The following is a 25,530-nucleotide window of genomic DNA, read 5'->3' on the forward strand; positions in this document are numbered from 1 at the left end:
ATGCCCAGAATCCTGGCCGTACATTGACAGTATATGCGTACTCAGAATATGTATATCCCTCCCTCAATTATCACACCATCATTTTCTCTCAAGACCAATCAACCCTCCCAGATCGCCCTCCTCGCCTCCTCCCTCTCCCTCTCAGCCTTCCCCACCTCGTCTTTGGCCACCTCTTTTCTCTTCCGCTCCTTCTCCCTCACAGCCCGCTCATACGCTTTGCTTTCCTCAGTCTTCTTCGGTGGCTTTACACCTAGCGCCCCTGCAATCAAGCGTCCGGCCGCCGCAGATGATTTCTCCGGTCTCTTTTCTGGGCCCGTAGAAGACCGAGGCGTACTACTTGAGGATTTTGAGGTATAGGCACTTGCAAACGTCGACCAGTCTGTACTTTTCTTGCGTGAGTGGGAGGAAGTTGGAGAGATGGGCGTCGGCGGCGGAGGACCAGGGGTTGCGTCAGTGGGAGTAGAGGGCGGTGAGGGAGTAGTGGAATTGGAGGAGGTTGATGGAGAAGCAACGTCTTCCCAGGTGTCGGCAACAGCTTTAGAGGTCTTGGGTTTGGCGGAAGACGAAATGGCAAGATTCTTGAGAGAGGATTCGAGTCCTTGATGGTGGTCAGCGAGACTAAACAGGAGAAACTGAGTGTCATTTACCAGGCGTTCTGCGAGACGTGGTTGTCATTGCTATTTCCAAGGCAAAAGAAACAGAAGGTACTGCAGTGTTCAAACAAAGTTGTGTGTACTCGGGAGCGAATGCATAGAGGCCACTACACACAGAAAGCAACGTAGTGGGATTACTCAACGATACTGGAGATTTGTTGAAGCTTGCGGGAACGAGAAGGAAACAGACTGGACTCTATATAGATGGCAATGACACGGCCAAGCAAAAAGCAAATGTTGAATGCTAATAGTCGGTCACGATTGTGGAAGGAATTGGGGTTATTGATGATAATGCAATTGCCCCACATTCTGTAAGGCTGGGTGTTGTCGCAGATACGCATATTTATAAAGATTCCTCAATTTGTGCAATACGTATGTCCGTTGTAGTGTCTATGTCTTTGGGATACAAGTCTGGAACCCGAGGATGGTATAGCGAAAGCATATCGACCTTGAGATGCTTCAGCCGTTGACTATAGGTAACTGGCATAGCAACGAACACTCCAGTGGCTGAACACCAGGCGATGATGGCAGCTTCAGCAGGAAAGGCCTCCATTACTTGGCCAAGTTCCGCACTTTCCCCCTTTCCATTCAGTCTCTTGATGAAGCACACAGAGAACGAGGCCATCTAATCCATTGAAGACCTGGCTGCAACGCAGTGGTCATTTTACCGCCAAAAGGCAACCTTATGAAGAGAAAGACCTGATTGATCAACCAATTGGCTGGTCAAGCAACCCATGTTTGGACATATGAGAATGACCACAGAGCGGCACAGAGACGACATCTGTGCCCTCGAAGCAAGACCTGCTGCACGCCTGATTCGTGAGTGGGATGGCGAGCATATACAAAGGAGTGTCATCTGATTCTCTGAAGTTGTCAATCCATCGTTCATGGTTGATCTGTGATCTGTGATCTGGGCACACTCGCATTGTGGCAGAAGAAAATGAAAAGCACCGCAACACCATTATACCAGCGCCATTAGGAATCGAACCTAATACGAACTAAATACCCCCAACAACACGACCACAATCAACAGGTGTCCGCCCTTGGACTATGACTAACGGGGAACATTTCGCTTCACAAATCAATGCATCGCATGGGATTCGAACCTGAGCTCTCGCCAACACCGTTCGACGGAACTCTAAAACCTATAGCTAATGGCGCTGCCAGAAAATAAAAAGCACCGCAACACCATTGTACCAGCGCCATTAGGAATCGAACCTAATACGAACTAAATACCCCCAACAACAGCAGATGCGGTTCGGAAGCACATGCCTTTCCAAAAGCTATTTCTGCCGATCTTCTACAAAGTTTTTTTCAATCTACCAAAACTTGAGCAGTTGAGTCACTACTGTTCACATTTGGGGGCTAGCTACAGTGGAGTCGTATATCAAACAGAAGGTGCTTTTTGATTGAGGTGGAGTCTAATCGGTCGTTTCCGTCCCCTTTGATCGGCCAATCCAAAGTACTGAGTATCGCTATGGGACGAACGTTAGTTTATCCGAGAGTTCAGAAGAACACTGTCCACCGCAAGGATGATCGTGGTAAGAGGGTTCTTTACTTGTTGCCAAAATTGGAATTGGATTCCATATCGATAGACATCTTTTGATATTTTGATCAATTCTAGCTACTTACGACCTGCACACCATCCACTCAATCATCAATGAGACTCCAGTCCTCCACATTTCTTTCAACTCTTCAGATCCAGAGGATCCTTTCCCAACCATTCTTCCAATGATCGGTACCATGGGATCCTTCGCGTATCCAAGCGCTGACTTGAATGATCCTCTGTACGTACTATACGGAGCGACTCCTTCCTTGGCGGCAGAGTTTGAGCCACAGGACATGTTTTGGGAGCAAGAGGCTCTTCATACCCCTCAACCCTGTTTTGTGACTCTGGTTCTTGCCTTGCCTTGAAAGAACGGTGCTGACCAGAACGTGTGTAGGGAATGTTATCTCCATGGCTATGTGAGCTCTGGCTGTATGAAGCAAGCGCGGGCACACCCAGAAAGCGGCCTTGCCATTACCATAGCCGCAACCAAAGTGGATGGCATAGTGCTTAGCTTGACGCCTAATTCGCACAGTTACAACTACCGATCTGCTGTGCTTTTCGGGTACGGAAGCCTGGTGGAGGTATGTATACTGTCACCGCGAATTCTACCCTATTTTGACCACTGCTTGGCTTGTAAAATCTGTTTCGGGAACAGAAGACTTATGATGCCCGTTTGAGCTCTCTCATTGCTTGGCGGTTTACCTTGAAGAAACAATAATAACTCCAGACAAAATTTAGGATGCGGAAGAGAAGCTATGGGCGATGCAATTGGTCACCAACTCTGTGTTGCCCGGTCGTTGGTACGTATCGAAATTGATGTTTCGCAGGATGTTTGATTGCAAGAGAAGTCTTGGGAGCCCAAAGCAATGTTTTACTTCCCAGGCCTGCCTTCAGGCTCGAACTTCTGTCTTGAAGAGCGGATACTGACTCCAGAGCCTTTGGCAGGGATCACACAAGGACGCCGCCTGACAAAGCTGAAATGGCATCAACGACGATATTGAAGGTAAAGATTGTAAACGGAAGCGGGAAGATCAGGACGGGCGGCCCGGGTGATGAAAAGAAAGATACCGAGAGAGAGGATTTGCTGCAGAGGGTGTGGACCGGCGTCGTCCCAATGTGGGAGACCGCGGGAGAGCCAGTAGCTGGAGGAAATGGTCGCGTGGAAGATGTGCCAGAGCATGTGCGCGCGTTTCGGGATGACATTAACAAGGTCAACGAGAAGTATGCGAAAACAGCGGCGGTAGAGAAAACGTGATCGACATGCTTTAATGAGCGAATATGTCGAATAGGGTCTCCCATGTAGATCAAGTGCTCTTCAAGCCTCTCGAAAGATCAAGCAGGTTTCTGCCTCTCAACCTCCAGCAAGGGCCCTGCTAAATAGATCCTTGCACCTCTCGCTCAACGGCAAAGCCATCGCAAGCTCATGGCCTTTTTCGCTCATTTTCCCCCATGTCTTCTGCAGGATCTTTACGGTCTTCTCCTCGTCATGCTGCTTTTCGAACTCCTCGAATTGGTCATCCATGAACACCAGACAGGCCACATCTTCCAGCGTCTGCGTCTCTTCATCTTTCTTCAGATCTTCCTTCCTGATAAGGTAAGCCACTCTCGCAGCGTCATCTTGTGAGTAGCCACAATCTAGGCAGATCTGAAAAGCTATATCCGCCTGCCTCTTCTTGAGGTAGGTTCGCCAGGCGTGATAGCCAACTTTGTTCTTTGCATACGAATCTCGCGGAATCTCCCAACGTCTGATATGCTGCGCGCGAACTGCGAGTCGTAACGTATCTGGCGCAGAAGGGTTGCGCTTTTCAAGATATTCGCTCATTTTTTGGCTGTAGTGGAGTTCATAGGGTTGCTCTTTGCCATTGACTTCAATTTTCTTGGGGTCTTGAGCGTGAGCTTCGTCGATAAGCCTGAGAGCTGCCGCCAGCTTCTCTTCGGACATCGTGGACAATATTACGGGATCCAGAACTTGCCAAAACAGTATCCCTACTATGGTTCAATTTAGCAAGTGCGCAAGAGCCAGTTGAGTAATAATATACCATAGCGACGCGATATCGGCGGGATGCTTTTAAACCTCAGCCCATGCTAAGAAAAATACCAGTAGCGGGATTACAAGGCCGCGCCAGATTTGTATGGGGGTCACACCAAAATAAGGCGCGGCCTCGTAGCAACCCCGCTGTCACTATCACACCGTCGCTAGATCTCGCTGTTACCGATGAGGCTATTCGTACAATGGAGGCTCTCCGCCTTCCCGAGGCATACAGGGCGGAAAGGAGACTCGCCGCCACCGGAGCTGGGGATTTCCACGGGGAAGAGGACTTTATCGGTGGTGTTGTCTATGTAGTCTAGTCTAATCCTCCCTACTCCTAGGCGGAAATACGCTCCCTTATATCGTCCCCTAATCCATCGTACTCGGAGTGTCCACGGGCAACTTCAGTATTGTTGACGCGACCTCCGAGGGTATCACAGGCGCGAGTTTACTACGTTTGATCCCCTTTCGCGGCTCTTTCTGCTCATCAAGGCTGATAGAGGCCTTTCGCTTAATAGGGGGGCGGTGGGAGGTAGAGAGGGTGTTAAATGGTGGCGACGGCGATCTAGACGCGTCAGAGTACGTGTCGCGACTTCACTCATCATCACTAGGGTTACTCTTATCCTTCTCCTACAGCAGGGCTATATCGTCTTCCGAGAGAACCTCTGGCGGAGGACCATCTCGATTAATGCCCTTCAGGGTTGCTGCCGTACCAATTCAGCTCCTCCTGAGTATCCTCGAAGCCCCCGTATTGCGGGGGCTGGCGAACGACGCGTTCTTGAGAGGTCATAGTGGGCGGGGCGGAGTTGTGGATAGCTTTAAAAAAATTGGTGGGCGACAGCGAGGTATGGAGAAGAAGAGTGCAACAGGTAAGGAGGGCTGCCAAATTACTATGGGAGGGCCTTACTAATCCGGCGTGTCGGCCTAATCGTTCTCCGGTAATATTACCGTGGGGGTGGGCTGAGGTTTAAAAGCTACCTATCGGCGAGTCGGCCTGAACTATTAGCGTGTTGGCATGTCAACAATTGCTTCGCAGCACTCCGACCGCTTACAACCCGTCTTCAGACTTTGATTTTCATTTCTCAGACATAATACAGGCTGCTTATTCAACAAAAGACGAATACACGACTCACGATCACCTACACCTACAGAACATATCGCCTCTTATAGAAAGACTCGCCAAGAGTGATGGTGGGCACTTCTAGCCATATCCGATGCACCCAGTCCTAACCATTCTTCGCAGAACACGTTCACGCTCCGCAGGCTTGCAGCCGACCATGCCATTCTTCATTCCACTGAGCTTCCGCCTTGCTATCTTTTCCCCTTCTCCAGCACAGATTTATCCTTCGACGATCTCACACAGCTCAACGTCCTCATCACCGGGCCAACTGGCACACCTTATTCACAAGGACTTTGGAGGCTTTCCTTGCAGATACCAGAATCGTATCCCAAAGCGCCTCCAAAGGCAACTTTTCGGACTCGAATCTGGCACCCCAACGTCGACGAGAACACCGGAAGTGTCTGCGTAGACACTTTAAAAAAGGACTGGCAGCCAGAACTGACTTTGCGGGATGTGCTGATCGTACGTGCATTATCACTTTTCGCTCGATGACTTCAAAGCTGATTTGCATCAATCAGACAATATACTGTCTCCTCATCCAGCCCAATCCAGACTCAGCTCTCAACGCCACTGCAGGCCATCTTTTACAGGACGATTACGACTCATTTGCTCGTCAAGCGAGACTCATGACTTCTATTCATGCGAGCATATCTCCTGATCTTTTGAATGGGGCAATGGCGGCCAAGAGGAGAGGGGAAACAGCGGGTACAGCTATTGGGAAAGACCCCGAAGAGAGGCCGACAATGAAAGGAAAAACTGCTAGCTCATTGACAGGTGTGGTAATGAGAAAGCTGCCCGAGCGTATCACCAGTACGCAATCGGCGCCAAGCAATCCTTATCAAGCACTGCAGGGCGAGGATCCGGCCAGCGAGGATGAAGATGATAATACTGCGTCGAAAGAGAATGATCTAGCACGAAGCCCACGACGACCATCATTGGTCAAGCGTCCACTTGTCGATCGCCTTATTGACGAGCAAGAATACGACGTGACCGATACACCGTGTTCGAATTCCTCAAACCAGAACGTTTTAAAACATGTAAATCCGTTAGCAGGCATCACAGCGTCAGATGAATCTCGGAAAGGCTTACAATTAGTTGAATGGAGTCAAAGCGTGAACATGACTGGCCGTGGTCTCCAAGAATCGGGGGGCAACGGCGTGGGCAGTGTCGATTTCGAAGGAAGGCCTACTAAGAGAATCTGCTTAGACTTAGGCAAAGAGAACACGCTTGAGACTTGGGGGCCTAGAAAGGTAGTCGAAAAGCCTTTACCTTCAGCCAGTGCAGCGACTAAGGTTGGAGAGCCTGCCTCAAGAAAAGCTTCAGCGTCGAGCTCCTCAGGTACGAGCAGTGTGAAAGGGAAGTCAAGGGTGGGATTGCGACGGTTGTAAATGTTCCATCGTCTCAGGTCTTTCCTGGTATGTACAGTCTTGTTACGAAATGAAAGCATGGCTTGGCTTGGGAGGCATGCTATTACATTGATATTGGCTCAAGGCTTTAAATGTAATACGGTCTCACTGCAACAAGGTTTCGTAGTATGGTTGACGATGTAATGTAGTACCTTTGTGTTAGATCGGGCATTGGGATACAATATGCAAAGCAGAATCTTTTGAGTAGCTGCGGGGGGACTCTGGAGAGGAAACCAAGCGTTGAAACTGATACTCACCGTTTATTGAAAACACTCCTGAAGAGCAGTTGTATTCACGTCTACTCTAAAGTACTGATACATACCTTACCCACACAGCCTACAAATCTGTTTTTATTTTTCTGACAAACGCAAAAAGCTATCCTCGGATCTTATTGGTTGTGTACCTGACGCTAGTTCTTCCGTGTTGTGGCTGCTTGACTAGGTAAGGTACCACCTACCTTAGCCTCCATAGGTACGAAGTACGAAGTCGAACCCCTGACGCTAGCTTCCAAACGCGAATCTTCTCAATTTCCTCTTTGTCTTGTCTTTCTTCGCACCACCCTCTCTCCCATCACTTCGCATCGTCTGCATTACACTCCTTTATCCATATTGTATCATTAATACCTAGAACACTCTCTTAGACGGTCACTACGTTAAACTTCATCACAGCACCTCAACAACATGCGTGTCTCGCTCATTGCTGTTGCGGCTGCCACCGCACCTCTCGCAGTCTCTGCAGCCGGAACCCTTGGTTTTGCGCTGGGTGCCAGACACTCCGGTAAGATCTGCTCTTATGTCCAGATAGAGATTTCTTAAGCTAATCCGCTGTCAAGATGGGACGTGTAAAACTCAGCAAGACTATGAAGACGATTTTGACGTTCTCAGCAAAATATCGCCGAACCCATCTAGCACACCTCTGAAACAGCTTGATCCACACACTGAGAATCTCCCCATTGTCAGGACATATGCGCAGGTCGATGGAGCGATCCAAGATACGCCTTGTAATGTGTCTGGTGTCATACTTCCTGCCGCTCAAGCAAAAGGTTTCCAAGTCGTCGTCGGCCTATGGTATGATACTATAAGCAGAGTTCTACATTTCCTGACTTGATTTGTCCCCCATAACCGGCGCTAACACACAATCACAGGGCTGAGGCGCTCGATGCTGACATCAAGGAATTCCACACATACGCCAAACAGTATGAATCAACCGTCTATGCTGTCACCGTGGGATCTGAGAGCCTTTATCGATACTACCACCAAACAGACGGCCATACCACTGGTCTCAGTAATGACGAGCTCAACACCGCGATCAATGATTACACTCAGGCCATGCTCGACTTAGACCTCAAATTTCCAGTTGGCACAGCCGATAGTTGGAATGTATACAATGATGGAACTGCCGATGTTGTCGTCCAAAACACGAATGTCTCAATTTTGTAAGTTGACCTGCAATTTCCATAATCAAGTCCCTGTCTGACTCATTTGAAGGCTCGTGAACGCGTTCGGGTATTGGCAGGACGTGTCCATCTGCAACGCAAGTCTGACCTACTTCGACGACCTGACGCAGGCATACACACACATCAGTACGGTAGCTGGCCGCCCCATAGAAATCTGGAATGGCGAGACTGGATGGCCAACAACTCGTATGATAGATAACCCTCGAGTCATTCAACGTGTTGCTAACTTTCCTGCTAGCCGGAGCCAGCTACGGAGTTGCTGTAGACGGCATCAACGAAGCTTACACCTTCTTCAAGCAAGGTGTATGCGCTCTGCTTGGCTGGAATAAAAACGTCTTCTATTTCGAGGCCTTCGACGAACCTTGGAAACCAGCCAGTACCGGTTTGAGCAATCAGACTGAACCTGAAACTGGATGGGGACTTTTCAACTCGGATCGAACGCCCAAGTTTCCTAACAATGACTACTCCTGCACTTTTGACACAATGGAGACCAACCCGAACATCCTATGCTAGATGACTTGCAGCGAAGTCACAGGATCAAGGTGGACTGCGTCCATGGATGGCTTTGGAAGGGTTTGTTGCATTGGGCTGGGTATCTTCATATGTCCTTTCCTTCAATTCATTCAGTCTCGGCGTCCTGCGGCCGACCTTGCCGACCAACACGCGTGAGGGAACGACCAGTGTTCAGCTGTCGTTCACGTTGGAAAAGGAGGTTAACGAATAGTTACTGTAATAGAGAATGTTTCCCTACCAGCATCATCACGTGCCCGATGGACCTGTTTCTGCAACAGATTTGTACATGCCTTACTTATTGAAATGCAAGTCGACAAGTGAGACTACTAAGGTTCAATATGACTAGGCGGTAAAGGTGTCGAAATGTAAAGCCAGAAATCCAATGGTTGTAGAACTTCGTAGCACCAGTTGCGCAATTACACTTTTCGGAGGTCTTGGCATTTTTATGAGCATTGACGCGACTTATAAGAAACATTATTCTGTTGCCAGGATTGCTGGCTCAGCATACAGCCACGGCATGCTTTCGAGATGCTTATGCTTACGCTTCATTGATACTTCATCGATCATAGTACATTCCCTGAAAGTTCTACTATTGCCCAAGGACCCTACGCATCGCTAGAAACACCTGGTGCGCTGGGCCTTCCGCACCTTTCCTGATGAGCCCGGCGATACGACAGTCCTCGTCAACTGCCTTTAGTGCATGGCCAAAGGTGGAGGGGAAGACGGTATATATCTACTACAATATGTCCGGACCTCAAGAGGCTTGAGCTAATCAGTGTCCCCTGGTGTAGTGTACTCCGGACACCAGTAAGAAATACGTAGCAACTATTGGAACAGTATGAATTCACTAGGTCCTCTGGATACAATGGATCCCAACATCCCCTCACGACAACCTATTGGGGAATTACAACCTGCTCAACAGCCTACATCTCGGGCACCGCCTCCCTGTGATCGCAAAAGATCCGAGGCCCCCGTTTCAGGTATGGCAACGAACGCAGCAGAAGGCCAGTCGCATGTCACAAGGCCTTCTCTGGCTGGTGTGCCTTCATGCCAGCGGCCTCGGAAGCGTGTGATTTGGCGGAACAAGGCCTGCTTCATTGCGCTGCCTCTTGAAGACGAATTTGGCAGAAAGACTAGTAGAGAAAGCTACCTCAGCCCAACCGATTTCGAAAGGCGTCTCGAAGACTGGAAAAACCATGGATTCGATACCAACGGTTTTACGCTTGTCCCACAAACCTCCAGTTCACACTCTCCACGTTTGGAAGGACAGAGCCGAGCTGTGCATCCCGACCCAGAAGATGAGAAGCGTGAACGAGCTGATGGTACATATCATGTCAATATTCCGGACCGGCGACATTGGGTATGTATATTTCCAGATCCATATTTCCCCATTCCCAACCAATTTTGCTTGCAGGACATGGTTCGGGAGGAAAAACTATCTCGACACCCCTTCGCGTAATCTCATTGCTTGGGATTTTGCCGAAAGGAATACTAACTCCAAAACCTTTACAGGAGACCTATGTTAATCACCTGAAAGAGGAAAAACTGCGAGCGTTGGGCGTTGACGAGCAAACTCCAAGGAACTCGCCAGCGCTATCGATGATGAGCCGGCAAGGGTCCTCACAAAGCTCCCGTGTGCTGTCATCCCCTGCATTGGCTTCACCAACGCACGTGGGTCCATTTCCTGCTTCATTCTATGGTGCTGCAAACCCTACCTCCTACATGGGCAAGCCCGGGGTCTCTCATTTCCCAAGGTACTCCATAGCTCATCCGGCTAATGAATCGTCTCTCATGTCATCGAACCAATTTCCGCAGCCTTCCGAGCCTCACATACCTGCAACGTCGTCACCTTGGACGTACTTCACGTCGCAACAAGGGTCGCGGGTTGCTTCTCCCGGCGTCAACGGATACGTGCAGACATTTGGGCACGCAGCGCCATCAGCATCACCTGTAGGGATCGGCAACGTCGGCCAGGTCTCGAACCAAGCCTCAGCTGATTTGCTAGCTAGAATGAGGGAGCAGCAAGCCCTGCTGCAGATACAGCAATTGCAGCAGCAGCAGCATTATCAACAGCAGCTGTTGCAGCAACGCTCATTACCTTCTTTGGGCACATTTCAAAATGGGGAGCGGGTCTTGCAGCCAGTGGCTCATTACGATCAAGCTGATATCGCAACTCCGATCCCACGTGGTCATCGCCAGAACCCAAGTGAGAATCTGCAGAAAGGAGTCGACGAAGCTGATGCTCATGTGTCGTACTCCAAGGATGAGAATGAAGGGCAAGTGGGTTCCAAGGCTGCCCAGATTGATGAAGGGTACAATGAATACCAGGCTAAAGATATCCCAAACAACGCTGGGAGAGCGGCTAGGCATAATGCTAGAGCAAACGGGTCTGTCTTGGATGCAAGTCTGAGTGTTAGAGGGATTCCAGACCATGAGACCAATGACCCTGGACAGTCTCAAAGCAGATATCCATCTAAAGTTTCTCAATTAAACGTCAATGCGCCCAAGTTTGAACCCGGAGTTTCGAAAAGTTCTGGAACTCTCTCATATTTGGGTGATAAGCAAGCTCGCGCGTTAATCGAGACCCCATCTCTGAGCTTTCCTAGCTCTGACGGGGCCATGCAAGCTCCCAGTGGAGCCTCCCTCCCTAGCAAATGGAATGTCGCAGCGCCTACGTTCATGCCAAACTCTTCAGTAATGGCAACCCTTCCTTCCAGAGAGTTCAGCTTTTCGGCTTCGCGCCCTTCATTCAGGCCTGACGCTCCGGCTTTTTCACCCAGTGATGGCGGAAGTACATTTGGTCCTAAACCGGCCAGCGGACAGAATGCCGTCCAGCCCGTGAAGAAAATTTTTGGCGACATCAACTTTTCTGAGGTCATCAGACCCCCAAAGTCGAAGGCTATACCAATCACTAAACCTAACAAAGATTCAGAGAGGCAGAAGAAATATGATGGAGATATGGATGGTCAGGAAGACGAATCGGGCCGTATAACCCAAGCTGATGGTCGACAGAAGAGAATGAGGTACGTTGATGCGGAGATTTCCCTCCATATTCGGGACTTCAGTCTGAGTTACAAAACGTGTTTCGAGGGCGGGAAAGGGGCTTAGTCTCGCTGTGCTACCCAAACCTGTCTTACGATTCGACTTTGTGTGAAAGAAATGAGCTTCGACTACACAGCTTCTACCACACGCCCGCATTATCTGCTATTTAATATGTCTCACAACTTGACTCTCTGTTTCAAAGGCTTTCCCCTCCCGTTGCACTCCCTAGTCATGTCTTGGGAACGGCATGCTGACTCTGAAATCTTCCAGGCGTGAGCGTGACGACGGTGATCAAGTAACTCTTTTTGCATTGTCAGAGAGAAAAGCCCATTGGATGGATCGGGGCAGTGAGGATTGGGGCAGTGAGAATCGAGCCGCCTGTTTTAGTAGGACGCCGTCACCAGAAAGCAAAGCAGTAGATGCCACTACCCTGGATGCAGCTACAGATTTACTCGAAGGACTCATCGACGAATTATCCGCGACCGAAGCTTCAGATCTAATGCGAGAAGAATCTGTCGATGAGGATGGGGAAAAGAGAGAAGACTATATTTTCAATGACCTTGGGGAAGCAGCGAGCTTCAACGCGGCACGTCCACCGAATCCTCACGAGGTATGTAAAGTTGGAAACTTAAATCCCCTGTGCCGGACCGCTACTTGAGTCGCAAGATGTGTTCCGGGAGCAAAGGGCTTCTACACCCCTTTGCATCGTTACATTGTTCAGGGCTTTGCCTTGAAGAAAAGATGCTGACTCCAAATTCTGTGTAGGTCGCTAGAGCAACGCGGGATTTCCTTGGTGAATCTGCACAATTCGGGACTGAATTCAATCGGGTTTTAGGACATCGTACCTCTAGCTCAAGATCTTCTTCCTGTTCCTCAACCAAAGATGGAGGGAAAAGATATGAGCGTAAGCCTCAGGGGGGAGCTGAAGACTCAGTTGATCGTATAGACCATGCTGGCCGAGGCACGCATGCAATTATCATGAACGGCGTGAGATATGTCGAGCCGTCATATAATGAGCTTGATGCCGTTATGAAGCACCTCAATAGAGAGGATTCGGACCTGGGCGTTGAGCGACAGCCTAGTCCATTGAGAGGTCGAAGTCCAAGCGCAAGCCCGATACGATACACTGGCCCGAAGCTCCATGACTCGTTAACACCGCATCAGCTGCTACCTCCCGCCGACATTAGAAGTGATGCTCCTTCGCCGAGTCCAAACAGGTTGCAAGGAAATTATCAATACCTACCCCCAACGGATTCAGAGAGTGCTAATCCTTCTCTTGTTGAAATGGTAGCTCGCTCTGCTCGATACAGCCCTTCTTACAGACCATCAAAGACTTCGCCTCCAATACATCCATTGCACAGCCCTGGTAGTACGCCTCCTAGTGATTTGGACGATGCGATATCCTCTCTGAATGAGGACAACTTCCGCTCAAAGACTACCATGAATAATTCTGTCACCGAGGTAATGGAAACCATTGTCCAGAGGGAACTGAAACCTTTAGAGCAGGCATTGTCCGGCATCCAACAGTCATTGGCCCAACTGTCTGGTAGGTCAGCGAGTAGGAGACCACGCAGCTCAGGCGGTCTCGAGATTGAGCATAGTGACGCGGATGATGAAGATGATGTTGGTGAAGTGTCACAGTCAAGGCTCAAGTCACCTCTAAGAGATCGAAAGTTCGAGCAGCTCAAGGCTTCCCTTACCGAGATCACAGCTGCTCAGCAGAGCCTGGCACCAGCCAGTCAGCTGGCAGAAATGATGGCCGCTGTCAAAGGTTTGAAAGCGTCCATACATGAGGACATATCTCCTCCACCGTTATCGGGCGAAATCAAGAACATTGTGGAGGAAGCTGTCGGTAGACAGATGCGCGGCAGATCAGCACCAGTCACGTCCAGCTCACAAGCGGCGGCAGCTGAAAAAAGCCAACTTCAGATAGCAGGCCTCGAGAGCATGCTCAAAATAGCGGACACTCGTGCGAATGACGAAATGCAAGCTCGCAGATCTGTTGAGGACGAGCTAGCTGACAAGGCAAGACTCCTTCGGATAGCACTTCAAGAAGCTTCCGAACAACGTGAATCAGCAGAAGCAACGGAGCGAAGCCTTCGAGATTTTCATGCGAATCGGCAACAGACTCTCCAGCGTACCGCCATGCTGGAGGGTTCAGAGGAAAGTCTGCAGAAGACCGCTTCGGATCTGTCCGAAAAGAATTTAGTCCTGGAGGAGACATTATCTGAATACCGCTTGTCGAGCGACCAGTGGAGGTCGGAAATTAGCGATGCGAAGCATGAGAATAAAGACCTCAGGAGAACCATCAGTTCTTTGAATGCTGAGATCGAAGAAAATGGGCAAGGTCGCCGGGCACTACGGGCCAAAGTTGATCACTTGCAAGGAGAAATTGCCACAAATTCTCGCAACGTTGCGTCGGATCATTTGAGGTGGCGTAGCAAGGAGGAAGAGCACCAGGCTAGGCTGGAGATATTGCATGCAAGGCTTGAAACTGAAGCTCGAACAAGGGAAAGGCTTGAACTTGATATTGAGAGAATCGAGGCGCAAGAGTCAGAGGTTATCAAGACCCGATCCATGGTTGAGCAAACGCAAAAGGCCAATGCCCATCTGCAAAGCCTGTTGGCCGAGCTTAGGTCCGAATGCCACGATTATCAGAGTGTTATCACCAGACTCCGTCCACAGATTGACCTCGTCACAACGGATGCAGATAGGTCCAGATCCCGTTACGAGCTGATGCTCAAGGAAGCAACTGACTCACGGAGCAAGGCTCTTGGAGAAGCTGCCCACTTTTATGAAAGAAGCGTCAAAGAAATGAAAGCGCAGCATGAGCGTATATTGAACAACGCCCTCGAAGACAAACAACGATCAGAGACTTATTTCGGAAATCAACTGAGTTTAGCAGACGCAAAAGTGGTCCACTACCAGGACAGAGTCAGTCATCTCGAAGAGAAGCTGCAAATTGCCAAGTCTGCTGCCCATGCAGCAGTGCAAGCCGCTCAATCGAAGAAAGCAGTTTTGGGTCCGTCCTCATCTCGCACGTCTCTACCTATCGCCAAGGCCTCCGACCGGGAGCCCCTACCCGAGAAAACCTCGCCTCAGGCTCTACGCGAATCCATCCTTGTCCTACAAGAACAGCTACAAGAACGCGAAAACCGGATCGAGCAGCTCGAATATCAGTTGTCCTCCGTTGATAGTAATGCCCCAGAGAAATTAAGAGATGCCCAAATCGAGATCACTTGGTTGCGTGAACTTCTTGGGATTCGTATCGAAGATCTCGATGATTTGATCGCTACCGTCTCCCAACCATCCTACAATCCTGAATCTGTCAAAGACGCGGCTACTCGCCTAAAAGCGAACTTACAGATGGAACAACAGGAGAAGGAGCGCGCACTCGCCTCCTTCCCATCCCTTGCCCGCATCTCCACCATTGCAGCATCACCCAAAGCACTCCCGCTAGCTGCTGCGGCCGCCTGGGGAAATTGGCGCAAGGGGCGGGATTCGGCCTTCAGTCTTCCCGCAAGTCAGACTCTCTCAAAATCTTCTCCTCAGAGCTTTTTTGCTGGCCTGATGACGTCGCCGAGCACGGAGATGCGAACAACTCCTTCATTCGGTGACTCGAGAGTATATCCCTCCCCATCGAAACGGTCAGTCGGAGCACCTACGACACCGAAGCAGAGCTTGCCACGTCAAGAAGAGCCAGACAGACCACTAAGGCGTCAGTCGCAGCAGAATCCTATGACGCCGCCGCTGATGCGCAAGGGCAGCTACGATTTGGACGCAAGCGAAGGCAATCCGTTTGGCGACGTAGCAGTTGAGAACAAGATGGTCGCTGGGGATGAAGAGCCATTTGGTCCAAATCTAGGAGGCACTGTTGGAGGGATGTGAAAGAACTTGATAAACATTTCATTTGTTGAAGGATTGGTGAATCCTGCATTGCGATGCGGGCTTCAAAGATACCAGAAAGATGCTTTCACTTCGCATCAGATTGAACGTACTTCTTGTTTATAGGCGGATATACCCCTCTTTGTTTCTCAGCAGTAGCGTGCTTTTTTGGTATTTCAAGCCATGCCACATGGTAACATAAGAAAGCATACTCCCCTCTGGCCATTTCTTCGCACATCTTACATGTCTTCTCACCCATTCTGAGCATAGCTTTATCCAGAATGACATCGATTGACTGCTTCAACATCGCTTCAATGGCTGACCGTCTAGATACAATACGGCCTGATAGCCATACGCCCCTACAAACAAAGGCTCTTCACGCGCTTTCAACGAGTCACCTTCATTCAAAACCATTCCCATCATCCATCTCATGAATGCAGCCTCCAATCAGTCTTTCCACTACTCCTTCCTGACCTTGTAGCTCACTCTCCCCCTACACCATCCCAACCTCTCCGCGCATCCCTTCTTCAACAGATCCTCTCCCACATCCCAAAGGTCCTTATACGCTTCAGGGGCTTCCTCCCAAACAAGCTGCTTCTCCTCACACACAACCCAGCAGGCTCCATGGACATTCCTCCCTCCAGCATTATCTCCTCCGAAGAGCTTGTTGCCGCGTTTGTCTGCCTTGACAAAGTCACCCCTGAGGAGGTCCTCCGTCTTGCCAGCATACTTTTCCGCAATGTAGGAGGCTGCTTTGGCACGAGAGAGGGCCCGTCCGGCTCCGTGGGCGAGACTTAGGGCATTAGTTTTGCCGTGGGCGTTGGTGGCTGAGAAGGTGGGATGAAGGATGAGTGTTGGGGTGGCGCGAGATCCTGGTAGAGGGAGGATTGACTTTATTACAATTTCGATGTCAGTATTGCTTATCGGAGAGGGCATTTTTAAGCCTTGAAACATATTTCGAGAGTAGAAACTCCCAACATGATACATGTCTCAAGACTTAGGATTTTGTCTAAATAAGAGACTGCGGACTCCGAAATACGTACGAGAGGAATGTATGTTAGGGGATCGTGGGTGGGTGCGGCGCCTTTGCGGTGTATGTAGTATTTCTGGGGCGCCTCGATCCATAAGTCTGCCAATCTGGATGAGAATTCACCATTGTTCTCATCTGGCTTGAGGGAGGGAGGCCATGTTGTTGTGACTTGTACGTTGTTGTGGTATATGTCGACAACCTTCCTGGCTTGGACGGCCAACCTGGCTGCGCGGATATCACTGGCTGAGATGTGAGTGTCGGACTTAAATCGTTCGTGCCTAGGTCCCAGCCCGTTTCTCCTGGTTTCAAGCGGGCAAGGAAGCGGAGTGCTATCAGCTATCGATTCCTTCGCGCCCAATTGCAAGCACGGTCGTGTGCTTCGAGGTAAGTTTTAGCCGTGGTGTCAACTTCTTGTATGCTTTCACGGCCGTCTTTAGTATACTGCTTGAGGATATCCGATCCGTAGCCTCGCGAGCCAGAGTGGACTAGAAGGATAATCTCACCTCATGCAGTTCATGTTGAGAGGCTTCTGTCGCGCTCGTAGGTTTGCACATAACTGAATCTTCAACAACCTGAAGCTCAGCGAAATGGTTTCCGGCCCCAATGGTACCAAGTGCAGCATCCCATTCTTCACCAGCGCTGTAACTGGCCGTCACCTCGGCGTGCCCGAGCCAGGTCTCTCTGGCTTTCTGGGTACGCCAAACACCCTCAAGACCTCGTAGGTTCTCGGCAATCTTTCTGCCTTTGTCTCCTTCCACCTGGGACCTGGACGACCGAGTCTTGAACCAAGCCATTCCGCATCCAATATCACCGCCAATGAGAGGGGGGTATATCCATTCCTGGGATACAAAAACTGCCCGGATGGGATACATGGTGCCAGGGTGAAGGTCTGGCTGGGCCGTTGCATGAACCATACCGGGCAGGGTCCGCGCTGTAGTCTCAAGCTGAGTGATCAATAGCGAATCGACGTAAGCATCTCCGGCAAGAATCCCAATCGAGCATTTTGGGTTCGCGGCTGTGTGAGCACACTGCCTTCTTTCCCACCGTTCAAGTGGTCATCCTCCTAACCCCAGCCTACGTACTCTTCCCCGACAGACACAAGTAGAACAACATCATCTTCCAGTAAATGCTCCCAGTCTTTCTGCCTGGTCAGCTCCTGACCTCCATGGACGAAAACCCTTTGGGCCTTTCTCAATCTTAGCTTTGATTGGGCAGTCTTGATGACAAGAGAGTAGCAGGAGGGGGAAGCATTCGGATCAAGAGATGCAGAATCAGGAATGAGAAGAGGAGTCTTTTGCGACTGATTGGAATTCGAAGCAAGTGTAACACGTGTAGTAGGCATAATTGTAGCTGAGCTTATCCACTTATACAATTTCGAGCGAGTAAGAGAAGTCAAAAGACGGGTTAATGAGTACGAAGATATTGAGCGTGAACATGTCGCAATCTACTTCTTTTATCTAGAGGGTGAGAAAGTGTAACACAAAGCATTCTTGAGGATATGGAACGGATTTATCTGAGTCGTTCGCCGGAGAGCCCCAAGAAATGTGTCGCTTGCTTGTTGTGTTTGCGTTTGCCTGATCTCTAAAGTCGTTTCCATGTTAACGTGTTATGTAGAAGCAATGCTTAACACCATCAAAAGCGGACGAAGAAGTCATAGCCGCAAACCATGATGCGCGTTTTGGTGATTTTAAAGTAGTCATCTGCTTGGTCTCTCATTCCCCTATTTCAAGAAATTGCTCTGCTTCTTCACAATTAACCCCAGTTCCAGACTGCAGCGTTCTTACTACTCTACGTTCACTATCCTTTCATAGGCAGCTGCACTTGAATCATGAGGTTAATGTCATGTTTTCGAATCCACAATCTCCCCGAGTACAAATCTACCGTTGCACGAAACACCCATCATTCCACATAATTTTGAGAAAGAGGCCAGCACGAGCAGGTAAGGAAAAGAAGCTAGACTATCAGGGGCACTATAGCATTCACGCACTACCACCCATGCTCTATGCTAGACGGTACCTGCAGCGCTTCAATTGACGATGTTTGGAGACCATAAGACACCCATGAGAGGCGGACGACAAGAAGGATGGGCGTGCTGTGTAGATGCGGACACAAGGAAGACCCGGGATGCTCGTCCTAGTTGTGCCCAGCCTTTCGGAGTGAGTTGCTCAACCATTCCAGTCCTTCGTAGAGACCATCGCCAGAAGTAGCACAAGTCGATTGGATGTACTATGCATTGTGTTAGCAGACATGTCGTAGAGTCGTAAGGAGCACGAAGGCTTACCCATGCGCGCTGTCTCAAAGAGTGTAGGCCAAGCTTGTCGGTAATTTCAGCAGCGTTCATGGCGTTCTGCATTTATATTAGCAAAAAGACCTGAGAATCGGCCGAATCCTTTAAACATGCCGGCAAATCCTGCTTGTTTGCGAAGACCAGAAGCAAAGCATCCCTCAACTCATCCTCGTTCAACATACGCTGCAACTCTTCACGGGCTTCCACGACACGATCGCGATCGTTGCTATCAACGACGAAGATGATACCTTGAGTATTCTGGAAGTAATGCCTCCACAGGGGTCGAATCTTGTCCTGTCCTCCCACATCCCACACAGTGAACTGGATGTTTTTGTACTCGACGGTTTCAACGTTGAAGCCTAAGGAAGGGAGGGTCAGCTTGGCTGGTGTCGCTAGGAGCTGGCCGGCATTGGAGCCTCACTAACCGATTGTGGGGATGGTGGTAACGATTTCACCTAGTTTCAGCTTGTACAGGATCGTCGTCTTTCCGGCAGCGTCGAGTCCGACCATCAAGATTCGCATCTCCTTCTTTCCCCAGAGCTTATCGAACAGCTTCGAAAACGTGAGACCCATGTTGGCGGGTGTGTGTAGGATTTGGGAGGTTGTGGAAAGGGTCTTCCGCGAGAGGGTGTCGATGTTACACGAATGGACCTGCCAAGAGAAGCATTAACAAAGAGGGGCGGGCTTGGAACAAAGATGGGGCAACGGAAGAGCTGAGAATGAGGGAGCGTTGGACGTCAGCAAGCCAGGCGCACAAAAGTAGAGCTTGCCCAGCTTTGATTGCCAGCAGATGTTGATGTAGCTTGGCCACTGAGGAGAGAGATGGCGGATGAAATTGTGGAATGTCTTACTGTATAAGGTATCCTCAGTGTGTGGTGTGTGGTCAAGATGTCGGATGGGGTTGGTGGATATGTATCGTCGCTGAGGCCACCAGTGAAAGTTTTTGGGTTTTACCCCGGCAGCTAGGTCGATCCCTCGTCACGTGAATTGTCAAAGCAGCCAGTTCGCAGTACACTCACAGGAATTGGAGATAGAAGACTGAGATCAGAGTAGGCAACTAAGATTATTCAAGATGTGAGTCGTCCCTGGCCTATCTTTCCTTCTTATATATTCGCCTTCTCTTTCTAAAGATGTGTCAAGAACGAACGATCCAGGCAACCGTGAAAATTTTATTGTTTCTGTCTTTTTAACTACCAACATATCTACAAGTTTCCTTTCAATTATACCGTCAAAGTTGACATGGTGACATGCAGTCAAAGATAAGAATTATACAATGCAATTCTTCAATTCATTCTTTCTCCAACCCGTGCCATTACCGTCATGCTCGTCATGACCATGTCTGGAGCTCATGCTCGCTTTTACTAGAGTACAATACTGACAATCAGGTGCCGCGCAGAAAAGGGATGTAGGCAGATTAGCTCATTGGCCCGCAGTGCCGGCTTGGGTGCCGAGTTAGCCAGGCTTACAACAAGAACGCGACGAGACCAGCAGCAACGGCACCGATGCTGACAAATGTGGTGCTGGCACTACCAAGGAATGGCTTCGGGGCAGTGGTCGATGTAGTCGAGTTGGAGCCTGAGGTGGAGCTGTTGCAAGAGCTGCTGACAAGCTCAAAGTTGGCGCAGGCAAGGCGGGTAGTGTTGGCGCTGTGAATGTTAATGGAGCGGTTGCCAAGGAAGCTTCCAAGACCGGCCTGGGTCGAAACGTAAAGGTCAGAGTATCTAAGGAAAAGCTCGTCAGCGTACCGATAGTAGACAAACACCTTGGGACCAGGAGCACTTACTGAGCCGCGAATGGGCTTATGGTGACGTTGCCGTGCTTGCCGGTGAGATCTCCAACCTGGCAGGTTTCCGGTTGGGTGTTGTCACACGGAGGGATCTCGCCACGGATGTAAGGATCAAGATGAGCCTCCGTTGCGGTGCAATTACCATCGGCCGGCACTGGCTGATCGTGAATATGGTACACTGCGCAGCTAAATCAGACAACTGATGACACGAGTGTAGGCATCATAGCAGTAACCTACAGAACGGGCCAAGAGACTCGCTGGGGAGGCCAGTAAGAAAGACGTTGAAGAATACACTACGCAGATTCCCGAGTTAGCATTGCTTGGTTGAGATAGGTGATGGAGTCCCAAGACAGGTCTCGGGAGTAGAAAGGTCCTCTCGCTCCCAAAGCATGTCTTGCGACTCGATTTCAATACCATACAGGAAGCATCAGCTCCAAAATGTACGTACCCGGTACCATTTGCATTAGCCGTCGCCGCAACGTAGCCTTGAATGCTGCCGGTGCTGGGAAGGGTGGCGTTGTAGGTCACGCACTGTGGGTTGTGTTGGGTGATGGCAGCGTTTCCAAGTTTACCTGTTGTGCCGGGAACAGGGAGTCCATCGTATGTGGGTGAACCTTCAATGGTAGTCGCCCCTGGAACTTGGGCATTGACGAGAGCGAGGCCCGAGAGGGCAGCAAGGGCAATAGCGGAGTGCATGTCTGATTACTTGTGGTGAGTCGAAGATGCTAATATGCTGACTGTGAATTGTGTGTCAGAGGATGCAACGTGTGGAAGAGGGGGTCGGTGGTTTCTAATAGAATGTGTACGATGGGCGGAAGTGGAGATGTTGAGGTGAAGAAGTAGTGATGGCGGCGGGCCACAAGCACTTACTAGCGAGAGTCTAAACAAGATATGCAAGTGGGAAAGGAGCAGTGGATGATGAACGGATATTGATGGGGGAAAGAGCAGTCGTTGATGAACAGTGATTCACCAGATTGATGAACAGTGATTGAAGAGCAGTGTTGAAAGGAGAGGAAGAATAATAGAGGCAATTGTTATTTACAGGCGGCACAATTTGCCATCCTAGGATCCAAATTGCTACTTTATGAACCAGCTATGCACACTAAGGAAGTAGCGCGCTTTGCCGCGTTTCATTCAACAGATCTTAACGTCACTCTGGTACGCGGATTAGACTAAAGTAAAGTAGGTCACCAAGGTCATGATTCAATCATGGCTGCTTCAAAATTGTTGGCGAGACAACACAAAGAGACCCGTTGCAGCTGGTCAAGTCAATAGCTGTCTCGAACGCATGAAACACTGTATCCGTACATGTAAGCAGGAAGACATATCTAGTATCCTCGGTTAGGAGAAGAAAGGTCGATCTTCTTCCCCGGAGCACCACCACTACAAGGGAGGCTAGGATCTAGCGCTAACTGCTGTAAGCACTACCTTAGTAAGTACATGTACACTAACCCACACTTTACGGATATCTCACCCTTAGCAACGGGATCACCTCCGAGATCGCGAATACGACTGCTGCAACACCATTCTCTGGGCCATGCAATGATCAATGATCTTCCTCTTTCCCCGTGAAAGAATGATAAGCTGGTTCGAACGGCGAAGAGATGTGCGCAATGATTATTCCAACAGCACCCAGCGGCGTATGGCAGCCCTCGATCCCAGGTGATTTAATTACACTGACATCATGACATTATTTGGCTATCCTAATAGAGTCTAAGGTACCTAGGTAATGAGCTTTGCGAATGCGAACTTAGCGCGGCAAGGATACGGAGTACTCCAGGTACCAAAGTGATGTAATTTATTGTAGCAACCGCGTCTGCCTCCACTCCTTTGCCCCCAATGAGATTTCATGCAGTCTCGACTTGTTGGGGGAATAACAACATCATCAATTGCTTCAGTTTGCGAAGACCTTCAACAAGAGTGCACAGTTCACCCTGGCGGTGCTGGTCTAATAAAAGCTCTTCGAATTTAACCACTACGAGTGCAATCTCATTACCCTCCCACGTTGAAGATTAGGCAAATGCATAGGCTGAGACATCCTTATATTACAAGTGGACACTAATAATGATACTCCGAGCTCCGATATGATACACGCCCATTTAGCGATCTTTCCTCTCTCTTCTCGCTTTCCACTTGCCTCTCCCTGCATCTACCATAGTCTGCGTGAAGCTGCGATAGATCGGCTTCCCCTCCAACGTCCCACTTGCTACACCAAACAACGCCAGTCCCACAAAACTCAATGACATGATTACCACGAAGCATATCCAGTAAGTCTTAATGGTGTAGAGATTGGCGAGATCGCTCAGTTGCGTCGAGAAGTAAGCGGTCATGAGTGAAACAGGCATGAAGAGAATAGTGACTTTGGCAAGGAGAATGGTGATGCGTGTAAGGCGCTCGACCGCTTGAGATTCTTTGAGCGTTATAAGATTGAAGTTCTGAGGGTTCGATCGTTAGCATAACTCAGGAATAGTAGCCTTAAGCGGAAGAGGGGACCAATGTACCAGAAAGACCAGAGAGTCCTTTTCGTCAAGGCATTCTTGTATTTCGCTGAGGGCGTAGAGGTTGATTCTATCGCGCAGACGTTCGAAGCGCACAGTGGCGGCCGAAGACAGAGGAGCACCGAAAGTTTGGATCTTGGATGTGACTTGCCCTTCTGATATCAAAGCCTCGCCATGGTTGTCCCTCACACTCGATGGGTCTCCGGTGCTTGAGTGTAAGGGCTTTTGTCTGTCTAATATGCGTTCAATGATGAGCGCATAGCTCTGATACATACGCTTTAAGACGGCAAGTTCCCGCCCGTATTGGTGTAATCTCTGAATTAGAGGAACTTGAGGCTTGGTGAACATATTTTCGCGCTTCCCGTTTAATTAGTACCGGCCAGTACCTTGGGGACTGGCAAGGACGTACAAGCTTTTCGAGTTCCATTGCGTATTGGTGCTCACTCTTGGCTACCAAGGCATAGCTCGTATACCAATCGTCAAAGAGGTAGTAGAACAGCAAACTAGGGGAATCTGCTATTGTTATGTCACTTGATTGATTGGAGCCGAGGCTTGGTCTGATATCAAGCGTATTGATAGGATTGGTCTTCCTGCGCACGTCGTTGACTTCGGATAGCTGCATGAAGACGTTCAGAAGATTACGCCTGATGACGTTCAAAAGTGGTTGTTCATTTCCCGTCATGCCCCCAAGGGGGCCGAGGAAAGGATTCTCATATATTGAAATTACGGTGCCTGAGGGTGCTAATCAGTGTCTATGACTTCTGAAAATCGGTAACAGGCCCGAACAATGAAGGCAGAGTCTTGTGAAGGTAGGAATCCTTTGGAAACAGGGCATTGTAACAAGTGAAAACAATCTACGAAAAGGCTCACCGTCATCACACAACACCAACTATAAGACTCCAGAGTCAGCATTCCTTCTTCATAGCAATAATCCGAGCAGTGGGACCGGAAAGCCTTTTGCTCGCAGAACATGTCTCACCACTCGGAGAGTGGTCCACAACAACAAGAATTGCTCCGAAAGTCTACATACCCAAGTCCACGTTCTTACTCCTTTAGGCTTATCTTTTACATGCTCGGTTGACTCAGAATCGTCTTCATAAGTTTGAGTACTTCGGTATTCCGAATCCGCTCTCGTGTCAGAAAGCGAATTGTAGCCAATGCAGAGATCTATTGAAGCTGTCAGTCAGGTTTTCAAGGACCTAGTGTTCCCGTACATTTATTGCTCCAATCTATGGAGCAATAATGCCACACTTCTTCCACCAATCTGTAGTGGCTCAGATCAAGCATGGGGGGACGGAGGGAAGTGGGAATCGCCATTCCATCTTTCTCGAGATCGAGCGATTGCGACTCGACTGATTTGCGCTCCATGTCGGGCTTCTTGCCTCGCGAGAGGACACGACGATGAGGAGTCGCGGGCGCTACTTGGGCAATCGTAGAATGTTCGGAGCTCATGATACCACGGAGCCGAGGCGAAAAGTTATAATGTTCTGCCAATGCCTGGATATGGGATCAATGAGATAACGTGCAGTCGGAAGGTCGGAACGCACCGACACCACTTCCTTTTGTTGTTCTGGGGCCCAGATGTTGCTTGATGCACAGTCAGTATGTATTGAAGAGGTTAAAGTAGAGGGTTGACATACATCCATCTCGCACTTGAATGCTTTGCTCGCTGGTTTTTGGTAAAGGTCAGCCTTCAAAGTTTGAACAAAATTGTATATATCCCGCGTCTCCTTCGATCGCGGGGATGTTATAGGCAAAATCATTTACCTCGAGCTGTAAAAGCTGTTTCACAGAGGCGTCGTTCAGATTGTGAGCCGCGTATGCTTTGGTGCTATCAAACTCGATCACGAAATTTCTGGTGTCTCCACGTGCGGCAGCTTTATGGCATCTTTCATATACTTTTCCATCATCGAAATCATCAAATTCTGGAAGTGAGGAAGCACCAATCATCTTAGAAATTTCGCTCATCAAGACACTGATGCTTGGACATATGGACGGTAAAAACGGTCTTGCAGAGGAATTCAACTGTAGCTTAGAAATCTAAAGCAGAAATCACCGCACGCATCTTCAGTTATATAGCAAACGAAATGATGACGAGAAGATTTAATGACAAAGAGTTTGGTCGCGTGCTTGTCGTCTCCATCAGGCTTGCTGGTGCCTGTGATGTAAGTTGAGGTGACCTGTTCTCAAGATAGCACCAAGATGGGAGGTCACAGTCCACGCCACCAAGGCGCTTACCGACGAGGCTGAAAGAAACGATTGCCCGAGGTGCAGGT

General features: G+C 49.5%; 10 protein-coding genes across 10 annotated transcripts; 4 read left to right on the forward strand and 6 right to left on the reverse strand.

Moving 5' to 3' along the window:
• Positions 1 to 98: 98 nt before the first annotated feature.
• HO133_002790 (uncharacterized protein) lies at positions 99 to 675 on the reverse strand (the record flags this gene model as incomplete). Its single annotated transcript, XM_037293715.1, has 2 exons — positions 99 to 598; positions 648 to 675. 2 exons carry the CDS (start codon positions 673 to 675, stop codon positions 99 to 101), a joined length of 528 nt encoding a protein of 175 aa, XP_037150544.1.
• Positions 676 to 2,130: 1,455 nt separating this feature from the next.
• On the forward strand, positions 2,131 to 3,457 carry HO133_002791 (uncharacterized protein; the record flags this gene model as incomplete). The annotated part of the gene is made up of 5 exons (XM_037293716.1): positions 2,131 to 2,194; positions 2,278 to 2,440; positions 2,597 to 2,783; positions 2,941 to 3,002; positions 3,148 to 3,457. The coding sequence occupies 5 exons, from the start codon at positions 2,131 to 2,133 to the stop codon at positions 3,455 to 3,457; spliced, it is 786 nt and encodes a 261-aa protein (XP_037150545.1).
• Positions 3,458 to 3,553: 96 nt separating this feature from the next.
• HO133_002792 (uncharacterized protein) lies at positions 3,554 to 4,144 on the reverse strand (the record flags this gene model as incomplete). The annotated part of the gene is made up of 1 exon (XM_037293717.1): positions 3,554 to 4,144. The coding sequence occupies one exon, from the start codon at positions 4,142 to 4,144 to the stop codon at positions 3,554 to 3,556; it is 591 nt and encodes a 196-aa protein (XP_037150546.1).
• Positions 4,145 to 5,419: 1,275 nt separating this feature from the next.
• On the forward strand, positions 5,420 to 6,739 carry HO133_002793 (uncharacterized protein; the record flags this gene model as incomplete). The annotated part of the gene is made up of 3 exons (XM_037293718.1): positions 5,420 to 5,422; positions 5,475 to 5,813; positions 5,870 to 6,739. 3 exons carry the CDS (start codon positions 5,420 to 5,422, stop codon positions 6,737 to 6,739), a joined length of 1,212 nt encoding a protein of 403 aa, XP_037150547.1.
• A 698-nt stretch (positions 6,740 to 7,437) lies between these two features.
• On the forward strand, positions 7,438 to 8,726 carry HO133_002794 (uncharacterized protein; the record flags this gene model as incomplete). The annotated part of the gene is made up of 5 exons (XM_037293719.1): positions 7,438 to 7,534; positions 7,590 to 7,824; positions 7,902 to 8,192; positions 8,245 to 8,399; positions 8,452 to 8,726. 5 exons carry the CDS (start codon positions 7,438 to 7,440, stop codon positions 8,724 to 8,726), a joined length of 1,053 nt encoding a protein of 350 aa, XP_037150548.1.
• Positions 8,727 to 9,382: 656 nt separating this feature from the next.
• Positions 9,383 to 15,656, forward strand: HO133_002795 (uncharacterized protein; the record flags this gene model as incomplete). Its single annotated transcript, XM_037293720.1, has 6 exons — positions 9,383 to 9,451; positions 9,518 to 9,533; positions 9,578 to 10,086; positions 10,239 to 11,749; positions 12,039 to 12,378; positions 12,534 to 15,656. The coding sequence occupies 6 exons, from the start codon at positions 9,383 to 9,385 to the stop codon at positions 15,654 to 15,656; spliced, it is 5,568 nt and encodes a 1,855-aa protein (XP_037150549.1).
• A 456-nt stretch (positions 15,657 to 16,112) lies between these two features.
• HO133_002796 (uncharacterized protein) lies at positions 16,113 to 18,025 on the reverse strand (the record flags this gene model as incomplete). The annotated part of the gene is made up of 4 exons (XM_037293721.1): positions 16,113 to 16,544; positions 16,697 to 16,945; positions 17,187 to 17,448; positions 17,766 to 18,025. The coding sequence occupies 4 exons, from the start codon at positions 18,023 to 18,025 to the stop codon at positions 16,113 to 16,115; spliced, it is 1,203 nt and encodes a 400-aa protein (XP_037150550.1).
• A 791-nt stretch (positions 18,026 to 18,816) lies between these two features.
• Positions 18,817 to 19,543, reverse strand: HO133_002797 (uncharacterized protein; the record flags this gene model as incomplete). Its single annotated transcript, XM_037293722.1, has 4 exons — positions 18,817 to 18,909; positions 18,965 to 19,030; positions 19,085 to 19,329; positions 19,396 to 19,543. The coding sequence occupies 4 exons, from the start codon at positions 19,541 to 19,543 to the stop codon at positions 18,817 to 18,819; spliced, it is 552 nt and encodes a 183-aa protein (XP_037150551.1).
• An 889-nt stretch (positions 19,544 to 20,432) lies between these two features.
• HO133_002798 (uncharacterized protein) lies at positions 20,433 to 21,452 on the reverse strand (the record flags this gene model as incomplete). The annotated part of the gene is made up of 4 exons (XM_037293723.1): positions 20,433 to 20,691; positions 20,754 to 20,934; positions 20,994 to 21,049; positions 21,205 to 21,452. The coding sequence occupies 4 exons, from the start codon at positions 21,450 to 21,452 to the stop codon at positions 20,433 to 20,435; spliced, it is 744 nt and encodes a 247-aa protein (XP_037150552.1).
• Positions 21,453 to 22,855: 1,403 nt separating this feature from the next.
• HO133_002799 (uncharacterized protein) lies at positions 22,856 to 25,204 on the reverse strand (the record flags this gene model as incomplete). The annotated part of the gene is made up of 9 exons (XM_037293724.1): positions 22,856 to 23,191; positions 23,258 to 23,611; positions 23,664 to 23,995; positions 24,125 to 24,143; positions 24,285 to 24,421; positions 24,469 to 24,751; positions 24,802 to 24,841; positions 24,895 to 24,923; positions 25,022 to 25,204. The coding sequence occupies 9 exons, from the start codon at positions 25,202 to 25,204 to the stop codon at positions 22,856 to 22,858; spliced, it is 1,713 nt and encodes a 570-aa protein (XP_037150553.1).
• Positions 25,205 to 25,530: the final 326 nt, after the last annotated feature.

This window comes from Letharia lupina (assembly GCF_014066315.1).
Source record: "Letharia lupina isolate WasteWater1 chromosome Unknown contig_15, whole genome shotgun sequence".
NCBI lineage: Eukaryota > Fungi > Ascomycota > Lecanoromycetes > Lecanorales > Parmeliaceae > Letharia > Letharia lupina.